Here is an 18,711-nt window from a genome sequence, read left to right as displayed (position 1 = left end):
ATAACATGGTCCAAGAGCGTTTGATTTGTATATTAAATAAATTATTTTCAGTAGTGTTCCCCCGTCTGCCACTGGTCACCATAGCCGGACGAACTCCAGACGAATCTAGAACCGCACTACCGTTCGTACTGGTGACAACGCTCTGATGAAACAACGAAACCCTACCCCAAGCTCCTCCCCTGATCCCATCTTCCGACAATGTACCCGTCTAACCTCGGGTATGCCGCGAGTATTCGGCTTAACTCCTACTAAACATAGGATTAAGTGAATTTTGGTTCAAACAATTGCCAATTAATTATCAGCTCCGCAAAGCTAACGTGACTAGATTAACGCGAGATCGAGATCGAGATCCAAATTAACGGACTAGATAAACACATATATTTTAGCACCTCCCTAGTGCTTTCAACCACCAAAAGAGGAAATGTTTAGGCATAAAAACTTCATCGAAGACAACAGTCGTCTAACATTTTAAATCAACTCACTTGGACTTTTGCCTTGCTAAATTACTGGTTTACAGTATCCACCCACTAATTCCACAAACCCAGGCTGGATTATCGGATATCTCAAGTAACCAACAAGCACGCTAATTGCCCTTTTTGCGATGTAAGTTTAATGTACGGCTTCCGAAATTTACATTAGCCGTATATTTCAAAAAGGGCAATTAGCGGACTTGTTGGTTAGTTGAATTGGGATATCCGATAATCTGGCCATGGTTTTGAACAATTAGCAATTACTCATCAAATATTCATTAGATTTCTTCCAGTAGATTTCTATTTGGAAAGGCACTTGTTGCCGCTGGGGGGTGTAATCTGTATTTTTAATGCACTAATCGATTTGAAAAATAAGACAGTAGAAATCGATGTACTACATAAAGAGATTTCTCGCCCTATGGTATTGATGCATAGTTATTCATTTATATGCTTAAAGGGAGTGGGTTTATACCAAGATTAGGAGTTGATGTTACACAACAACAGGCCTGTCTCAAGGTTAGGAGTTGATCCTACACAACAAGGTGCTGAAACATGTTCGGTGCATTCACTTCTAGTGGTCGTGCCCATCGTGAATTGCTAAAATGAACGTAAAAATCCATACACTTAATCTCGGATTTAAGCCACTCGAATCGAACAACTCAGCAACATAAACGATTTATCGATGAATCAACAATTCTTAAGAAGGTACGTTGCCTACCCGCTCCAAACATATTGGCCGGGAATACATTTGTTGAAATCACGATTTGCCAATTTGATGATCGAGAATGCTATATAATTCAAATCAAAGATAAAACTATTTTGGTCAAAAACATAGAACAAACCTTGACGAAGAAACGTGACTTGTCTCAAATCACACACTGCAAATATATATTCGAATCGGAACCAGCCATGAAACTAGTCACCTATGCTCATTCGATGATTGATATTGAACTGATATATTTCCAGGGTGTTGGGGAACTCTTTTAGCATCGTGACAAAACGTTTTCACTCTCATTACTAGCGCCATTGAATGCACAGGGTCAATCATCGTCAATTTCTTGAACGGACAAATTATTGACCCGTGCAAAGGCTAAGCCAACGAACGGTAACTGAAAAATTAAACAACATACCGATCGATGATGTCTAACAGGGAGGGAAAATATGCCACAGACGAGCAACAAATGGAAAACAACGATAAAAACAGAGGCAACAGAAAGCAATAATTATTGACCTTCTCGAGCATCATTATTTATAAATTTTTCACATCTAAAAGCGTTCGCTCCACTCCACGCTGGCTGACTCAACCGAGCGAGTTAAACGCGGCTTCAAAAGACCACAATCACCGTTTAGTTAAGCTGCTGGCAATTGATGCTGGTTCGACTTCCTCCGAGCAGAAGCTCTAAACGATTCCACTTTCATCAGTGTTGTTATTTTTTAAATACCAACTGCATTCGTTCGAAATGTTTTCATTTTCATTTCATGAACGATCGGATTCTTTGTTTTTCTCGGCTTCTACAGCTTAGAAAATCTTCGAATGCGGAGGTCGTTTCGTGACTTGTTCATTGCAGTATTTACCGAGAGCAGAGAGCTGCTAGGTGCTTCTGGTCTGCTGTGTTTTAAATTATTTAATCGTCAATTGAAATATTACTATTATTTCCATTGATTAATTGAATATCATCGATCGCGGTGGCAGTGGCGGCACTCGTTCTCAGTTACTCTGCCATCGGTTGTTGCGTTAGTTGTTACTGCAGTTCGATCCGAACCGATGTGATCGGATCGGGAGCAATTTAAATTCATTTAGCTGACTACTACTGCCAGCCGGCCGGTGGGATGTGCAATTTCTCAGAACGATCGTATGGACTGGATTTGGCTAGGACTACCACTATGTACCAAGTGCGGCTTTGCACTGTTAAATTACGAAGAGTGAACTGCATTAATTAACTATTTGTCGTGTATTAACTGCGTTCGTTTACAAATTAGTTGTTGTTTGCTGAGGATGCTTCGTCTTCAGGTGAGAAATGGTCGGAAGAACCAGTTTATACCTCGCGGAATTGCAAAATATATTAACTGCTTGTGCCCTTCTACAGGTACTGGAATATTGAAAAGAAATGAGTTTACTTGAACTGTCAACGAAGGAAAGGATGTTAAGGAATTTACCTGTAAAACAGTTCAACATTGATCAATCGGTGGATGGTTCTCTACCCCAATATCATACGTAGGACACATACTGCCGGCACCCTTTAGAAATATTTCACAAAATACATTTTTAACGAATTTTACGGTATTCTGTTGATGAAAAAAGTTAGAGGCAAATGAATGTAAATGAATGCACGAAATGAATTTAAATGATTTTCCATCCCTGCTTCTTGATCCCAAGTTTGTCCTGCGATTTTCAGTTTTGCACAAATATATTGAAACGACATTGGAAGGTAAGAAGCATTGTTTGGCTAAAAGTTGTTTATTTCTTTAAAAAAAATGTACCTAATTATTTATAACATGGGTTTTAAAGACCTTGAATTGTATCTTTTGAGCTTAAGTATCATAATAAACGTATTGAAATAGAATGTTCCGAGGAGAATGTAGGATTTTGGCAATTTCCAATTCGAATAAACGCACTCACAAATCTGAATAACCTTTAGACATTTAACTTTTATTCCACGAGAACATCACGACCTTTCTACCCGTATCATGCCGCCACCTCTAGCATTCGACCCATCAGCTGCACCGGGGAACTCTTGCGGCTACTGGCGACCAATCGGTCAGAACTGTATCGTCGTATTCCCGTCAGCTGCCAAAGTCGGCAATCAGTTTTCGGACGCTGCCAGAGTCGTTCGTCCTTTCGCTTGCGCCAAGCAGGAATCGATTCGGATCCACACCGATCGAGTTGGTTACCATACAGGTGGTTAATCAAGAGATAAGCAAGAAAGAAAGACCCTGTGGAGGACATGTTCATTATTACTCCAATCCGAATCCAATCCCTCATTTTACTCACTTTTGGGGCCTTTCTGATCTGATTTTAGGTGTTTTGACGGAACTATACGGATTGCTGCGGACGTCTTTCGTGGTCTCTTCCGCTTGGACTCGTTCCACCTGAAAGATCGCTGTGGCCGACGTTGTGCTGCTTATCCGTACTCGCAATCGACTGGCCGGAGTGGATCGCCACTAGCACGTCCTCCGTTCGTTTCTGTCGTGGGCAGCATTATAGAGCTCTAGCAAGTCGAGTGCTTTCATGGATAGATGATCGCTGAAACTTGTGCTGACGTGTGGAGCGTCAGAGTTGGGGTTTCCCCGGCGTCGTCTGGACGATCGAGATGAGACGTCTTCGAGTGGACCACCACCAATTGCGTGTTCCGCGTGTAGGCATGCGAATGATTTTCATGAAGGGCGCTGGAACTCGTTGCACTGTGATGAACGTTAGAACGGTGTTTCCCTCAGCGTCGTCTGAACGATCGAGATGGTCGTCATATCCTGGAGGGGATCCCCACTGAGACGGCGTCAGCTTGCTTCTGGCGTAGGCAGCAAAAAGGATTTTCAGCACCTAGCGAGTTTTCACAGGGAGACGACAGCCTTCCGTCTACTTTATTACCGAACCGAACTTCTTGAGACGACGAAGCGATCCGATCCGCACTTTTCCACTTATCATCGTTCTGTATCCCGGCCTTTGCTCTCGGTCGGTGGCTTCGGACTATCTTCTTTTGCGAAAGTCAAACTGTCACTCGTCGCTTGATTGACTGCCGGTGTGCGGTCTATTGCAGTAAAATGTTTTGCTTGAGTTCTGCTTTCAAGTGACACGACAGAGCTGAGCGCTATTATTATGGCTAATTGGTTTTAACTCATTTTGATGCTTATTGCTCGTGATCATAAATTATTTTATGCAGTAAATCAATACGTAACAGTTTGATTGATTTGAAATCTTAGGTATCTCGTATCTCTTCCAATCTTCCTTCTTAACACTCCGAATACGGTGGGTAAAAAACTTTACGCCGACTACGAAGCTTCCGAAAAACGTGTAACGGCAAGTTTGCAATGGAATAACTTAGCCATTTCTTATTGTATTTCAAAAATCATGGTACCTTTAGAATTCCTAGGGTTTGTAGATGATTTTGATTGTAAAAAGATTGAAAATAGAGTCTACTTTTTTAAAAAGCGAAAAGAGTTGTTACACGTTTTTTTTAAAGGTGTGTTTGTAGGGTTTTGCAAGTGGCGCAAGATCTGTAATTTAGATTAATGAGCACAAATGTTCACAATTAGCCAGAATACAGTCATGGTTCCTATATATGGATCCTGGAAACAACTAAACGGCCCTCGAAAAATCCAGAACATCCGTAAAAGTGGTCAATCCATGATGGCCGGACATGAATGCATCGCGGAGATGTAAAATGTCCTTAATAAAAAAAATACTCTATTTTCCATCTTTTTACAATCAAAACCATCTACAAGCCCTAGGAATTCTAAAGGTACCACAATTTTTGAAATTCATTAAGAAATGACTAAGTTCTACCATTGCAAAATTGCCGTTACACGTTTTTCGGAGGCATCGTATTCGAATATGAAAAGCGATGACTGTCAAAGTGACAGCAGTGATGAAGAATCGAGTGACAGCGAGGCACTAGCATTTAAAATTTGAAAATTTCTTTATGGGGTAAAATTGATCAACCCTTCAAAATGCCATCCCAGTGTACATGTGCTTTTTAAATGTGGGTCCCCTGAATCATTATCAGTCGTAAGAATCCTTGTGCGAAGTATATTTCAAGCAAAAATGGCAAAACTGAGTTCACAAAATACACAGTTGCGCCTAAAGTTAGGCAATTTCATGTTAATCGCGTTGAAATGTAACGAATATCTTCTAGTTACTTGACATTGAAAACTTTTCTTATGTAATAGGCAAAATTAAATTTAGTAACACTTTGTTAAGTAAAAAAAAAAACAATTTAGTAGCTAATCACCACTGTCGTTCCAGCTTAATAATCGTTTGGTATTAAAAGCTATTGAATGCCGGTAAAATTAAATCGAAAGGTATACACCATGGATGGTTAAAGAAAACTCATCAATACAATCATTTGAGACCCTTTTTGAAATACTATCAAGATTTCTGTTGATATCTAATACCGAAAATTCAGTATGGGACACCTGAAAATGCAAGGCATTTTAATAAATTTGATCCCAAAGAGAATAGAATCAAAATCACTCGAACGTCGATCGTCTCGTACTTCCTTCTTAATTGAAACTTTGTATGAAAGTGAAACTTTAAATTTTGCACTGTATCCGGAGGAGCGCTGCAGCTGAGATTGCCAAATAATTTTTTCCCTATACTTCGACTTGTCGAGAAACAAAATCATCCGTGCGGCAAGTGCGTTTGAGCCACCTGAGCTCGCGCACTCCTTTCAAGGCAAACCATGCTCGTGATAAATCGACAATGAAAGTAAATAGCATTGAAAGGCAAAAAAAAAAATCGCTGGAACATCACCAACCTTCCTCACAGCAGCAACTGTTGTTGTATTATGTTGAAGCCAGCCAAGCCAAGCCAAGAACGGAGATCGGTAGGGTAGCGGACGAGAAGCGGAATTTGCCAAGCCTAAACGCGAGTTCGCTTCGGTTTTATGCGGCTCTTTCGAAAGCAAAAGGTGTGCGAACGCAAAATTTTTCGATTTTTTCCCCTGGCAGGTGGCGCACTTGAATTCCTAACGATTTTCAAACAAGTTTTTAGTCTCCTCCATCGATTTTGAAATCAAATTTCGACCGAGAATGATTTATGTCCAACGAAATGCATTATTCAACAATGAATGCAGAAAAAGGAATTTTGCGTAAAAAATATTGAGATATCATAAATAATTGATTACTGTGAGAATAAATTACAATTTATCTGAGAGCTATAATAATACACCGGGTAGAATTCGAAATGATGATGGTGCAACTCGAGCAACTGCCTTATCAGAAAAGTAAGACTTAAACAATCAACTTGGACTCCAAAACCAGTGGGATATCAATGAGGCTGTGAGTTTTTATTATTCACGTGATTCTTCGCACAATCTTGAGCAGCAGTAGGTAAACATTTTCGATTCATTGAATGCAACGAGGCGACGCAATGTCAGCAAAACCAACACTTCGAACTAACCAACAATGCAGGTGTAATTTTCGCGAATGCTTTTTACCTAGTATCAGTGCTACTGGTATCACGTTTTTTATTTGCACAGTGTTGGTTCAATTGTGGACGAGACCTTGCGACGACGACAATTATCCGTAATGAACTGAATAATTGTTCTGCTGGCCTAGCATAAATCGCTCTTTTTGCGCTTTCGTCATATACCTATGTATTCTCAGAGGGAAAATAACATAAATGTGGCAGTGGCGTTTTCTGGTTGATTTAAAAACATTTAAATATGGTTATGTGAGTCACACCGTTTGAAAAAATCGTGTAAATTTCTGCGTTTTTTTTTTCCTTTGGTTTGTTTTTTCTGTTGATCTTGTTTTCCGTGCTGAGCACCAATGCTACCGACGTGCCAGGAAGGCAGCTCCCACACCTGGACCCTACCTTTCGACCCATCAACTCATGAACCGGGGACCAACGGCTTTAGTTCCCATCCGAAGGAAGGCGTGATCAGAGATGTTATGCCTCAGAACATCCCGGTGGCGCCGACTGGGATTGAACCCAGGCCTGCTGGGGTGAGAGCTAATCACGCTTACCACTACACCACCGGCGCCGTTAAATTTCTGCGTTGTTAACACTAGATTTGGCATAAATTTACACGACATTTCATGTAAATTCAAGCGTCATATAGCATAAATTATCAATGTTGTATACAAGCTTGCAAATAATTTCGTTGTTTATGTTAAATTTAACGCAAAATTAAACGAGGGGATATTTTACGCGATGGTTAAAATCCAGTTTTTTCTGTGCTGCCAGTGTTTACCACTTCGAAAAAACATAAACATATTTCGCTAATAGGGTGGGTGAGCCAATAGTGGAGGTACTAAGTCATTTTATTAATTAAACAATAAATATACGGTGTACACACAATTGTTATACGTCAATATATAGCTTTCAACCTATATTTTGATAGAGGTTGAACCAGTGGTATTTTTTTCCTCTGTTCGGGACCTAACACCTCTGCGACCAGAGCAACTATTGAGAAATGATGATGTATTCGATTTTTTTACAGTTGTCATTCTTGCATTCATCGCAAGGATCTGACTCTAATTAAAAGGTCCAGCTATTTATACCTTTCGGAGTATTGAAACACTCTCCAAAGGCGCGTCAGTTTCTTGGCTGTGTTCCATCCAATTAAACTGATTTTTCCTACGTGATGAGTATCAACCTAATATATGCTCATCACTCATCCATTCACCAGCCTATTCGATGACTTCCTGTAATAAAGCCATAGAAAGCACCTATCGCAGTACAAAATGAAAAAAAATATTACTCAATATTCTCAAAATCCCTTTTCCCAATTTTCCCCTGAGTGAGGAAGTTGATTTAAAATGATGACTTATGCTGCTTTAATTATGATTCTGTTGAATATAAATAAATCTTAAAAGGTTGCTTCCCTAGTAAAGTTAGAAATTTTATCAAGATTTGAAAGCATTCTACAAGTCTAAATCATGGTCTACAAAATCCTCATAAAGGTAGGGAAATATTTGTTGGTGATAGTGAGCTCATATTCGAGAGAAATAAGCGATTGAAAACATTGTTTGCAAAAGCATTTTCGCTCCATTTAGGGTAGGTGTACCTAAAGTTTCGATATCGACGTTGTGCCGGAATGGTGAGGAATACACGGATAAGATTATTTTTCATCGGTAGCTCTCCTAAAATAAAACATAGTTGCATAATTCAGATTGACGTATAACATGATACGATAAAATTGTTCATGAAGAAATCAATTTAAGAGAATACGAATGAATAACAAATGTAATAGGAAAAGTGAGCTACTTTTTGCCCCCACAGGTCCTCGAATTAGCCCTATCTTAGTTGCCAATATTTTCATTATTTTCTAAATTTCTATCGATCCAAGTTTGGAACGAATATGTTACCATTACTTACACACTTAGAAATAACCATTTTTACACGAAACATAAGCGAAGAGAACATTTGATTGAATTGATTTTTACGTTTCTTTCAGCTGATTCTTACGTCAAAAGGGCCGCTTACATGTGTCTGTCTCAGGGAACCGAAATTTAAACGACTTTTCGTAGTGTGTACGAAATTGAATTCGTGAATTTTTTTTATCAATTTGATTTAACCCACTGAAAAAACACTGAAGCCTTAGTACCATAACTAGCACAATTACCCTGTTTTGTTATCAAAACAGTTTCTCAAGCATCCCTCATGTTTTGATATCGCGAAATTAACGATTTTCGTATTTTAAGTCTCGCAGGGGTCTCAGATAACCTCGTCAGTAAAGGCACGATATTAGCAAGCCGGAGCCGGTCGAAGTCCTCATACCTCCGCCATGGCAGGACGGTCAAATAATCGTTCTCGTATCAATATTTCCTTTTATCACACAACGTAAAAATCGGGTCCTATCCGTGCGCGGTCATTGAACTATATAAAATTCCTTTGTACTTCTCAGTACACAATAATAAGGAGGTAGGGTAGGTATTCCAGTAATAGTTGTGTACCTATAGTTGCGGTATGAGGGTTGTGTCAGACGGTTAAGGTTATTTTTCATCGATAGCTCTCCTAAAATAAAGCAGATTTGCATTTTTCAAACATAAAATTAGCCCAAAAATGACGGAAAACAATTTATTTTCCTTAAGATTTTGACTCCTCTACACCTATAGTTGCGGTAGTGATCCTATAACAGTGGAACCCATAAGAAACCAATGCGAACCAAAGTTAGCAACTATCGCTACTACTCGAACAGTGTTCCTATTTATGGAGGACAAGTTTTCGAAAAATGTATACAATTTAATTACGATGTTATATTTTTCTAGCAAAATACAGATTGAAAGCTACATCGTTAGTTAAATTTTTAATAAATAAATTGTCTGGGTTTCTCCACTACTGGCTCACCCACCCTAATTGCGCACTAATTTTTAGCTTGATCCAATTCGTCTCGCGTCTCATTCAAGCTAAACATCGACTTTCTCTTTTGTTAATAACTTGATCACAGAACCGTTACTTGATGTGTTTGTCGTATTAGATGCTTGATAAAAGCTTCTTTTATCGATCTGTGTGCGGAAAAACCCTGGTACTGTCTTTACATGGCTGTGGGATGCAAAGGGAAAGTCGACGAAGAGAATGTGTCAATGTAACTTATGACCTAACTCAATGTTCAGTTTGAATTGTTCTTTTCTGGTGGAGTGTTTAAGAAGTTAACACGTAATTTTGAAGTGCTAAGTAAGGTTGTTCAAATAAAATTTGTAAATTCTAAAACCTAATTCTAAGTAAGTCCGCGGATATTCTTAACTTTTAATTAATTTACTGTGTTTTTCGAATATTTTAATAATGAATTTGGTGAGTTCTGATAGAACTAAGGAAAATTTATAAATATTGGAATTGTGCAAAGAATGTGCATACATTCAGGTAAGCTTTGGTGAGCAATAGGCAAATTCGAAAAAAAACCACGTTGAACAGGAACCAGCCTCTCCAACGTGGGTGGTTTATACAAAATTTATCCAGTACGGATTATCCAGGGCGGACTTTTCCTATCATAGCCAAGACTGACACCCTTTTAGAATTCGAGCAGCCATTTCGTTTTCGGTGCTCGAGGTTTACTTGACATCGGTGAGTAGTCAAGACATCGATAGTGCTTGGCAGCGGTGGTGAAAAGCGAAGACTCCAGACTCGTAACGTCAAGGCGTGGTGAAACGAGCTACCCAGCAACCCGCTCGAATCTCCACCAACGTTACCTCATAGAATTCCACCCGCGAGTTCCGTGTTGGTGATCGGATCAGCTCAAGATTATCCGACGAGGGAGCACTTGGATACAGGCAAATAAGGTCAGACCTTTCTATATTATGCGATTGCGCAACGTATGAAGATTTGCTAAGTTTTAAACTAATTTTGTTCAAACCTACAAATACCGTTAGCTCGAACGTGATGTCACTGGTCAGTAGCCAGGTTTTCCTGAGTTGAGCTGAACCACCTAGAATATTACAATTGAGAACATTGTGAAACTCTCCAAGTTGCTAGTTTTTTTTATAAAGTACTTCGTTAAACTGTTTTATTGTTTTTAGCAACTAATTACTTCGAGTTTAGTCCAATAAACTTCATCAGACGTTTATTGTCATTTTGTATGCCGTAAACGAGTTTGTTTGAGCTTATAAATTATCCTATAACTACCGACCGGTATTAAATTGCCTCTTAAATTATCAAATAATGCATTAACATTCATCTGTTTTCTAGCTTTTGATTTTTTTTTATTAATTGGGTACGTTTGGGTCAAAAGTCGTAATCGGTTTAGTTTTAAATTAACTGTTTGGCCTGCCCTGAGCAGGAGATCTCATACTGGGTTATCTCAGAGTAACGGTCCTTCGAACCGAAGGTGGCGCATAAGCCGTTCACTTCGTGAAACAGAATAGATAGTTACATGTTGAATATGTGTATTTCTTTCTGGAATATATTGATGCCTTCTTCATTTCTTATTTCCAAAAAGTGCTTCATGTCGTCGGCATAGATTAGAATTTTTAGTTTTTTGAGAATGAAAGAAATGTCGTTTACGTATAGAAGAGGTTAAATATAATTAAAGCCATTTCAGGAGTCTTGACTCAATTCAAATTTTTTGCAATTTAATGATTAACATTTGTATGTCAATGCCTTGCAAAAGTCTGTTTAGAGGGCTTCTACGTGGTTTTCATTATCCATTGCATTCAATTAATAGTCTATAAATTCAAGTAAATTTGTCGAGGTCGAACGATCCTTGAAGAAGCCGTGTTGCATGTCAGGAATTCTATTTTTGGTTTGGAGAAATAATTTTTCGTTGAAAATTGCCTCAACAAGTTTATGAATGCAAGAGATGATGGGTATTCCACGATAATTACGTACGACAGATTTTCGGCCAGATTTAAAGATAGGCACTAGAAAAGAGCTTTTCAATTTTTTTGGAAAGGTTCCGGATTCCAGGGACATTCTAAAAAGCCAAAACAATGGAGCAGTGAGTTTTCATAAATACTTGAGGAATTCCGTCAGGTCCAGGACCTTTGGAGGCGTCTAAATTTTTTAAAGCCTGCAAAATATCCTGCACTTGAAGTTGATTGACGCCAATGTCCCTTGAAAGTTCTAGATACAATGTAAAATAATCGCGATCGCGATCTACTTCAGAAAATGTCGTATAGATTTCTTGAACAAAAATAGCAAATAGATTACAGTTTTTTGCCGAGCTACCGTCGACGTTTTCGTCAAGATGCATGATTAAAGGAAAATTGTCAGATTTTAATTTGGTTTTTACGTAATTAAAGAAATTCTTTGGAAAGGACTTTATTGCAAGTTCAGTTTTTGAATTATATTCCTTAAATACTTTACTGATGCAAAAACAATAAATACAAACCTTTTTAATCAATCATTGCGAATGAAAACCGAAAAATCACTTAAAATGCGCGTTAGACATGTTTTCAATTAAGGTAAATTTTTTTAGCAAATTGCTAACGACGCAACCAATAATTTCTTATTATTTTTATCGCATGGCCTACTACGTAATTCTTTACGTAAACGTTATACTAACAAACTAACACATAAAACTAAATATTAGGGCGCCAATGAAACTATTTTTGAAACCGACCATATACAAAACGTTCATTGCCTCGAAAAAAGACCCTGTGCAAAATTTGGGGTCAATCGGAAATGATTTGGGTGTCACAAAATCGTCAAAGTTTGAACTTTTTTCATCTGAAGAAACTCCCACTATGCGTACTTAGAATTTATGTACTTTGTATTGTAGCTTTTTATCTAAAGTATCGTACCAAAAATATGATCATCGAGCATTTCTCGATGAACATTTAAAATTGTCCTATGTGCTTTGATCCATTTTCTTCATCGACTTTCTCTTTTGATAACCACTGTTATGCGAACAGATTTCGCGCTAATTTTACCACATTGTTTGATAAAGGAGGTTCTTACCTAGCGTCAAAAACATCAAATACAACCAAGGTTGCAAATACTCATTTCAGCTAAAATAATGTTTTTCGGAATAATAAAACCAAAAGATTGTATGATGGTATGTTTTACTTGTAACTTACAAGAAGAAGTTACAAAGTATGCGTTTGAAATATAAACCTGTAAATTTTGCATTCTATGAGTCACAATCAGCGATTTTCTGATCGCTGAGTGAGTGAGTGAATGAGTTAGTGAGTTTGTGAAAAATCGCTGATTGTGACTCTCATGAAGTGAAATAAACAGGTTTAATATGTCAAACACATTCTTTGCAAGCTCTTCTTGTCTCCTACCAATTCAAAATATGATCATGGCATCTAATTATTTCATAATTAAAAAAAAACATTGTTTTAGCTGAAATGAGTATTTGCAACCTTGAATACAACAGAGATAGGTTTTGCAGCTGAGTTATTATCGAAAGAGAAAGTCAATGAAGAGAATCGATAACTGCAGATACGACCTTTTGACATGTTTATCTATATTTAAGAAACTTGAAACCCCCTCTTTTTGTACACTCTTAGCTACGATTATCTAAAATTATCGGTAAAAAGTTATCGGTATTATAAATATCGTTTCTTTTTACTTTATTAAATAGGCTTTTTTTTACTATAAGCTAGGTAATTTTTAACGTTAATTATTGGTAATCCGTGATTTAGGTATGTGCACTTTCTTCGATTATCGGTAATTTCTACCTATATCTAGGTATTCTTTACCGAATTTAAGGTAAGTGCATCTTAGCGTGTAGGTGTGCGCGTGCAGAATGATGCCTTTATTTTGATTTTGACATTTGCTCTTCAGTTATCAAAATGGCGTCCAAGCAAGAGGAGCAACGCATCACAATTTTGCACACGCGTCGCGAAAATCCGAACCACTCGCCCGCCGAGTTAGCGAAATCGTTAAAAGTGGCCAAATCAGTTATCACCAGCGTAAAGGTGATCGGAAAGCTGGAAGCCGCAGCGACGATAAAAAGAGTGGCCAGTGGTTTAAAGCTTGCATCGAGCTAAAAACTAAGCTTATCGAGGAAACTGTACACGACGATGCTAACGAAGTTCGATTGCGTGGTAATGGACGACGAAACCTACGTCAAGGCAGACTTCAAACAGCTTCCTGATCAAGAGTTTTCTATGGGAAAAGGGGGCAGACATTTTCATGCATATGAAACTGTCGAAGTTCTCTAAGAAATATCTGGTTTGGCAGGCTATCTTTACCTGTGGCTTGAAAAGCGATATTTCTATTAAAATCGGGACCGTCAACCAGGATATTTACGTGAACGAGTGTCTGGAAAAACGTCTGCTGCCTTTCCTGAAGCAAAAAGATTGTTCCGTGTGGTTTTGTCCGGATTTGGCATTCTGCTATTACGGAAAAAAGGCCATGGAGTGGTATGCCGCCAACAACGTGCAGGTGGTGCCCAAGGACAACATCCCTTCCAACACGCCAGAGCTCCACCCAATCGAAAAATATTGAGCCATCGAAGCTTAGCTAAATATTTTTTCTTTATTTTATAATGATTGAACTTAAAAAAATAATTTGATTTCCTATTAATAAAAAAATAATAAATTTACACGCATTCTTGTCTAGTCTAGTCTAGTCTACACATACACAGCCAGTACTTGAAAGAATCCTGGAAAATGATACATCTATCATTTTTCTTGTCATTATTAATGCCTGCTGCACATCAAGGATGTGAAACAAACAATAAAGCGGCCAGGCCTACTGTGTAGCGTTAAGTTAATTTTTGTGGAAGTGAATGTTTACCATGTCTACTTAATAAGTATAGACAGTGGTTAACATTTAATCCACAGGTAATCAAAGAGCGGGGACATACCGTACCAACCGCTCCGTATGCAGGATTTGAAAATAGGCTATATAAATCGTTGGGAGTGACAGAGCTAAGAAAGTTAATGTACACTCCTTGATTGTCCGATCTCCTGGGATGGAACACAGGTATTTACCCCTTGTGTTCGAGCGTACAGTCCTCCCTCCATACAAGCGTGGACGGCACCGCCAACCCACTGCCATCCCTCAATCGATCCAGCCGACCTCAGTCGAAGGACAACAGAGAGCGGTGTGCGGACGTAACCTATACGGAGGGAATGCTGTATTCGCCTAGGTTATAGCGCCCTTGCTCGCTACCATTTTCTTCTAGCGGTTGGGACCTGAGCACTAACTCTTGTCCTAGCCCTATATGGCATATGGTTATAGCGCCATTACTCGCTTTCTGAAAAGAGAAGAAGGGAAGGGAAGGAGAGGAAAAGGACTTGGGAAAAGGAAATGCGGAATTCCTTTCCTCATTAGTATTTGTATCGTCAACTTTTATGAAAACTATATAAATCATTCTTCCTTGGTCAGAGGTATTATTACGACATTTGAATAAGATTGTCTTATCATTTCCCTAATAAAAATAACCATAAAAGAGAGCTTAACGACGTGTTCGGGGTATCATCCAAACCCTATGCGGGATGGTTTACCTATCCGAGATACAGTTCGTTTATGGTATTTGTTTATTAGGGTTGTTATTCAAAATTTAATGTTATAATGATCAACATAGCTTTGGATTATCCAATATAAATCGGTAACACTGTCCTGCAACCGATGTAGGAAGCACCAAAGAATATATATAGACAAATCTCAAAAACACAGTTTTAACTGATAGTACTTTATAAACATCAAACTGTCCAATATTGGATCCTGCCAATTATAAGCACCAGAATAAATTGCATAATAAATTTACACGCATTCTTGTTTGACAAAATTTTGATCGTAACACCTTTTAGTCGACTATTTTTGTTTAACCTATTTGATTTTAATACTACATCCTTGATGAGACACTGCGCTATAACGATATTGCATATAAACGAAAGTTTAACTTGGCACCGGTGGTGTGGTGGTAAGCGTGATTGTATCTCACCCCAAAGGCCTGGGTTCAATCCCAGTCGGCGCCAACGGTATTTTCTGAGGCATAAATTCTCTGATCACGCCTTCCTTCGGAAGCGAAGTAAAGACGTTGGTCCTCGGTCTATAAGTTGATGGGTCGATAGGTAGGTTCCAGGTGCGTAAGCTGCCTCCCTGGCGTCGGTAGCATTGGCACTCAGTACGGAAAACAAGATCGACGGAAAACAAATCAAGGAAAAAAAAGTGTCAGGCAAGTTATCATAATTGACGGCGCCAATGGATTAGTCGTTACCGTGACACTCTCTCACCCCAGTGTGTCTGGGTTCAATCTCAGCTGAGGTCGTTGGGAATTTTGTGAGGTGAAAAAATCTCTGCTCCCTCCGAAGGGAAGTAAAGCCGTTGGTTCCGGCCCATGTGTTGATGGGTTCTATAGGTTGCAGGTGTGAATGTCACCTCCTTGGTTGGTATTAGATTGCTGTCGGTGATTAATCAGCTATACCCTCGTCCGTGATTGGCACTCGATTGCGGAACAGAGACCAACGTTAAATAAAAAAGGAAGAACACAACTATATTTAGTTTAATGTTTTGGGCTCAAGGACCGAAACGTCGACGATGATAGTTTAAAATCAACGCATCGAATGCCACGCCGGACCACCAAGTATCCACATAATTGTTTATTATATTACAAATAAATTGCAAAAATTAGGCTTTAAATTGAACAACGGATAACAATCACAGAATCTCTTATAATTTTCCTTTGTTCACACATTTACAAACAAATTCAGCATTCCTATTGATTCATAATAATTCAACGAAGATCGATCGAAACATACCTTTGGCGTTCACGTTGCAGCTGTTACTGTTGATGTTGTTGTTATTGCCACCGATACTGCTGCCTGTGGTGGTGATGCTGTTATTTTCATTATTTGCATTTAGATTGTTCTCATCGGATGCAATCGTGGCCACGGGATTCCAGGAGCAAGGCGCCGTCAGAGCCTCCAGATTACCCACCGGCAGCATGTCTTTGTGGTACGAATTATGCCGATTCCGACCAACTGATGGAGCTGTTCCGAGTTGATCCCGAGGAAGGAACAAGAAAAGGCAAAGAAATGCAATTACTATTGGCATTTTTGTTCTAAGGCCTAGCGGTACTTTGCAATAGATTCTTGGTAAAATGAGAAATTTGTTCTATGCAAGCAATTTCTGTGAAATTATGAATACATTTGCATCTGGAATGAGGAAGGCAATTGGTAGGCATTTCTTTGAAGAGGCGCGGTTCTATGGTTGGTTTGGTGGCATAAAGAGAGATGAGCACTGCAGCAGAGCTGTCATGAATTCCGAATCGATTTGATGAAATTTATGAGGAGTGGCTTTACAGAGTCAAAATCCAAATAACGTTCGATGTTCCCGTCACGGTGAAAATATTGCAATTGGACTGAGAATAATACCAAAGAATTGCTCGCAGTGAACGTTTGCTCGGATCATTAGTTATTATTGATTGCATAACGGGTTTCATATCATTTATAACAGCGTACGAGCAGAGTGTACTTGTAAGCAATTCTCGACGTTGATGTTTTGTTCGCTCCCACTTTTGATTGCAGCCTGGACTGGCGATGCACCCGGCTGTGCATTATAAAGCTCCCTTGCTACACTGAACAGACACAGACTGTTTGTGAGCAAGGTACTGACGATTGTTGATTACCTCTTGGAAGCTGATGATAGCCATCGATTTTATACGGCTCGAGTGGGTAGAGGTGATTACTGGTAGACCTACCGCTGAGTGTTGATCTTTAACAGAGGCCATCGGATTAATTTAATATTGCCTTGCCATAGAAACATGTCAAAATGTCCTGTTCCAGTCATTTTTACGATTCAAAAGTCAAACAATGCGACATACAAATGGAAACTGCGATTGAAATTTGCACCGAACAAATTCTCACCTTACTTCTTACTCAATAGAAATAGAACAAGTCGAGATAGACCAAATACTTACGTTGTGACTGCAGGATGGTAGTTGCTTGACCACCGGGAAACGTTGCATTTCTTTTATGTCGACCCTGTGAAATATATTGGAATATGTTTGTAATAGGAACACACAGCTAGCACAGTTTGACGGAAGCTTGCTTTATCACCTTAGATTTTGGGAAGGCCGAAAGCACGTTGAACCACCATTTGGTTTCCTCGGGGCACGTACCCTTCACGAATGTAACTCGCTCCGGTGCGGTAATGGCAATTGAGTGTGGATGACTAGTAACATCTTCAGCTGTGGTTACCTCTAGTACCTTGGTCATGTCGATTATGGCTTGAGGAATTGTTTCTGGCTGTAATTAGAATTGAGAGGGGTGGAATTGTGTTAATTAATTTATTATGAGCTCTGTAAAGTTTTAATTTTTTGAAAAAATATAAATATTCATAAAAAAAAGTTATAGCTTAAGTAAAACCAAAGCTGCAGTCCAAATTGTGTTTTGATTTGACAATATTTAAGTGTCCTAAACAAACAAAAATCATTCCTCCAACATTGTTAGGTACCGTAAAACGGGGTAATTTTGAACAAAAAATAAATTGAACTTTTGCTTAAACGAGTACACCCAGCCAATGTTTAACGCGATTTTTTTTAATTTTTTTTTCCGGTATTCAAATGAAACTTTACTTGATGCAACGCACACTGGGGCAGATCAGTGATTTTCTCGGAAAAAATTAATAACTTTTGAAAAAAACATCCAATCAGAATACTGTCTTCGGTAAAGTTGTTTGTATTAGTTAAGCGCTTCTTCTGAATAAATTAATTAGTTCGCAACTTGGTCGTAGAGATGGCGCGCGAACCTAACTTTTGAATAAAGTATCCTAGACGTATGGTGTTTTCAACAAAGTTTTTTATCTATTAAAATGAAGGAAAGTTGCAGAAGACATGAAACTTCCATAACCTTTAGTTTCGGAGATATAGGGTGTATTGAAAAATATGATGTCAAAATTCGTATTTGTTAACTTTTTTGTATATTTTCATATGTTTGCTCTGGTTTCTGCATTTATTCCAACGAAAACAAACTAGGTGCGAATTTTTATTGAACTGTTTGTGGAATTTATAGTGGTTTTAGTGAAATATTCTCGAAAAACATGATATTTTGCCTCTATTTTAGGTGGGTGGGATTCTCGAAAGGGCAACTAAGGGCAGCTGGACTTTGTCTCTTTTGCTAGCTCATGTCATTGTCTAACATATACCAGAAAACTGAAGACATGATATTCGATGATTTTTTTTAATTT

General features: G+C 38.6%; 2 protein-coding genes across 4 annotated transcripts in view; both read right to left on the bottom strand.

Moving 5' to 3' along the window:
* osp (outspread) overlaps positions 1 to 18,711 on the bottom strand; it is a 534,113-nt gene that overhangs the window by 95,257 nt on the left and 420,145 nt on the right. For all 3 annotated transcript variants that reach the window (XM_065222626.1, XM_065222627.1, XM_065222629.1), the window contains exons 4-6: positions 17,583 to 17,771; positions 17,444 to 17,507; positions 16,284 to 16,514 (exon numbers count right to left, since the gene is read on the bottom strand). In XM_065222626.1, the coding sequence (XP_065078698.1) occupies positions 16,284 to 16,514; positions 17,444 to 17,507; positions 17,583 to 17,771 (484 nt within the window). The remainder of the gene's footprint in view (positions 1 to 16,283; positions 16,515 to 17,443; positions 17,508 to 17,582; positions 17,772 to 18,711) is intronic.
* Positions 1 to 18,711, bottom strand: part of puml (pummelig) — a 418,871-nt gene that overhangs the window by 133,200 nt on the left and 266,960 nt on the right. The window lies entirely within an intron of this gene.

This window comes from Ochlerotatus camptorhynchus, unplaced genomic scaffold (assembly GCF_037179485.1).
Source record: "Ochlerotatus camptorhynchus isolate MF236.1 unplaced genomic scaffold, CSIRO-AGI_Acam_v1.1 ptg000176l, whole genome shotgun sequence".
Lineage (NCBI taxonomy): Eukaryota > Metazoa > Arthropoda > Insecta > Diptera > Culicidae > Ochlerotatus > Ochlerotatus camptorhynchus.
This window is presented reverse-complemented; position numbering and strand designations above follow the sequence as displayed.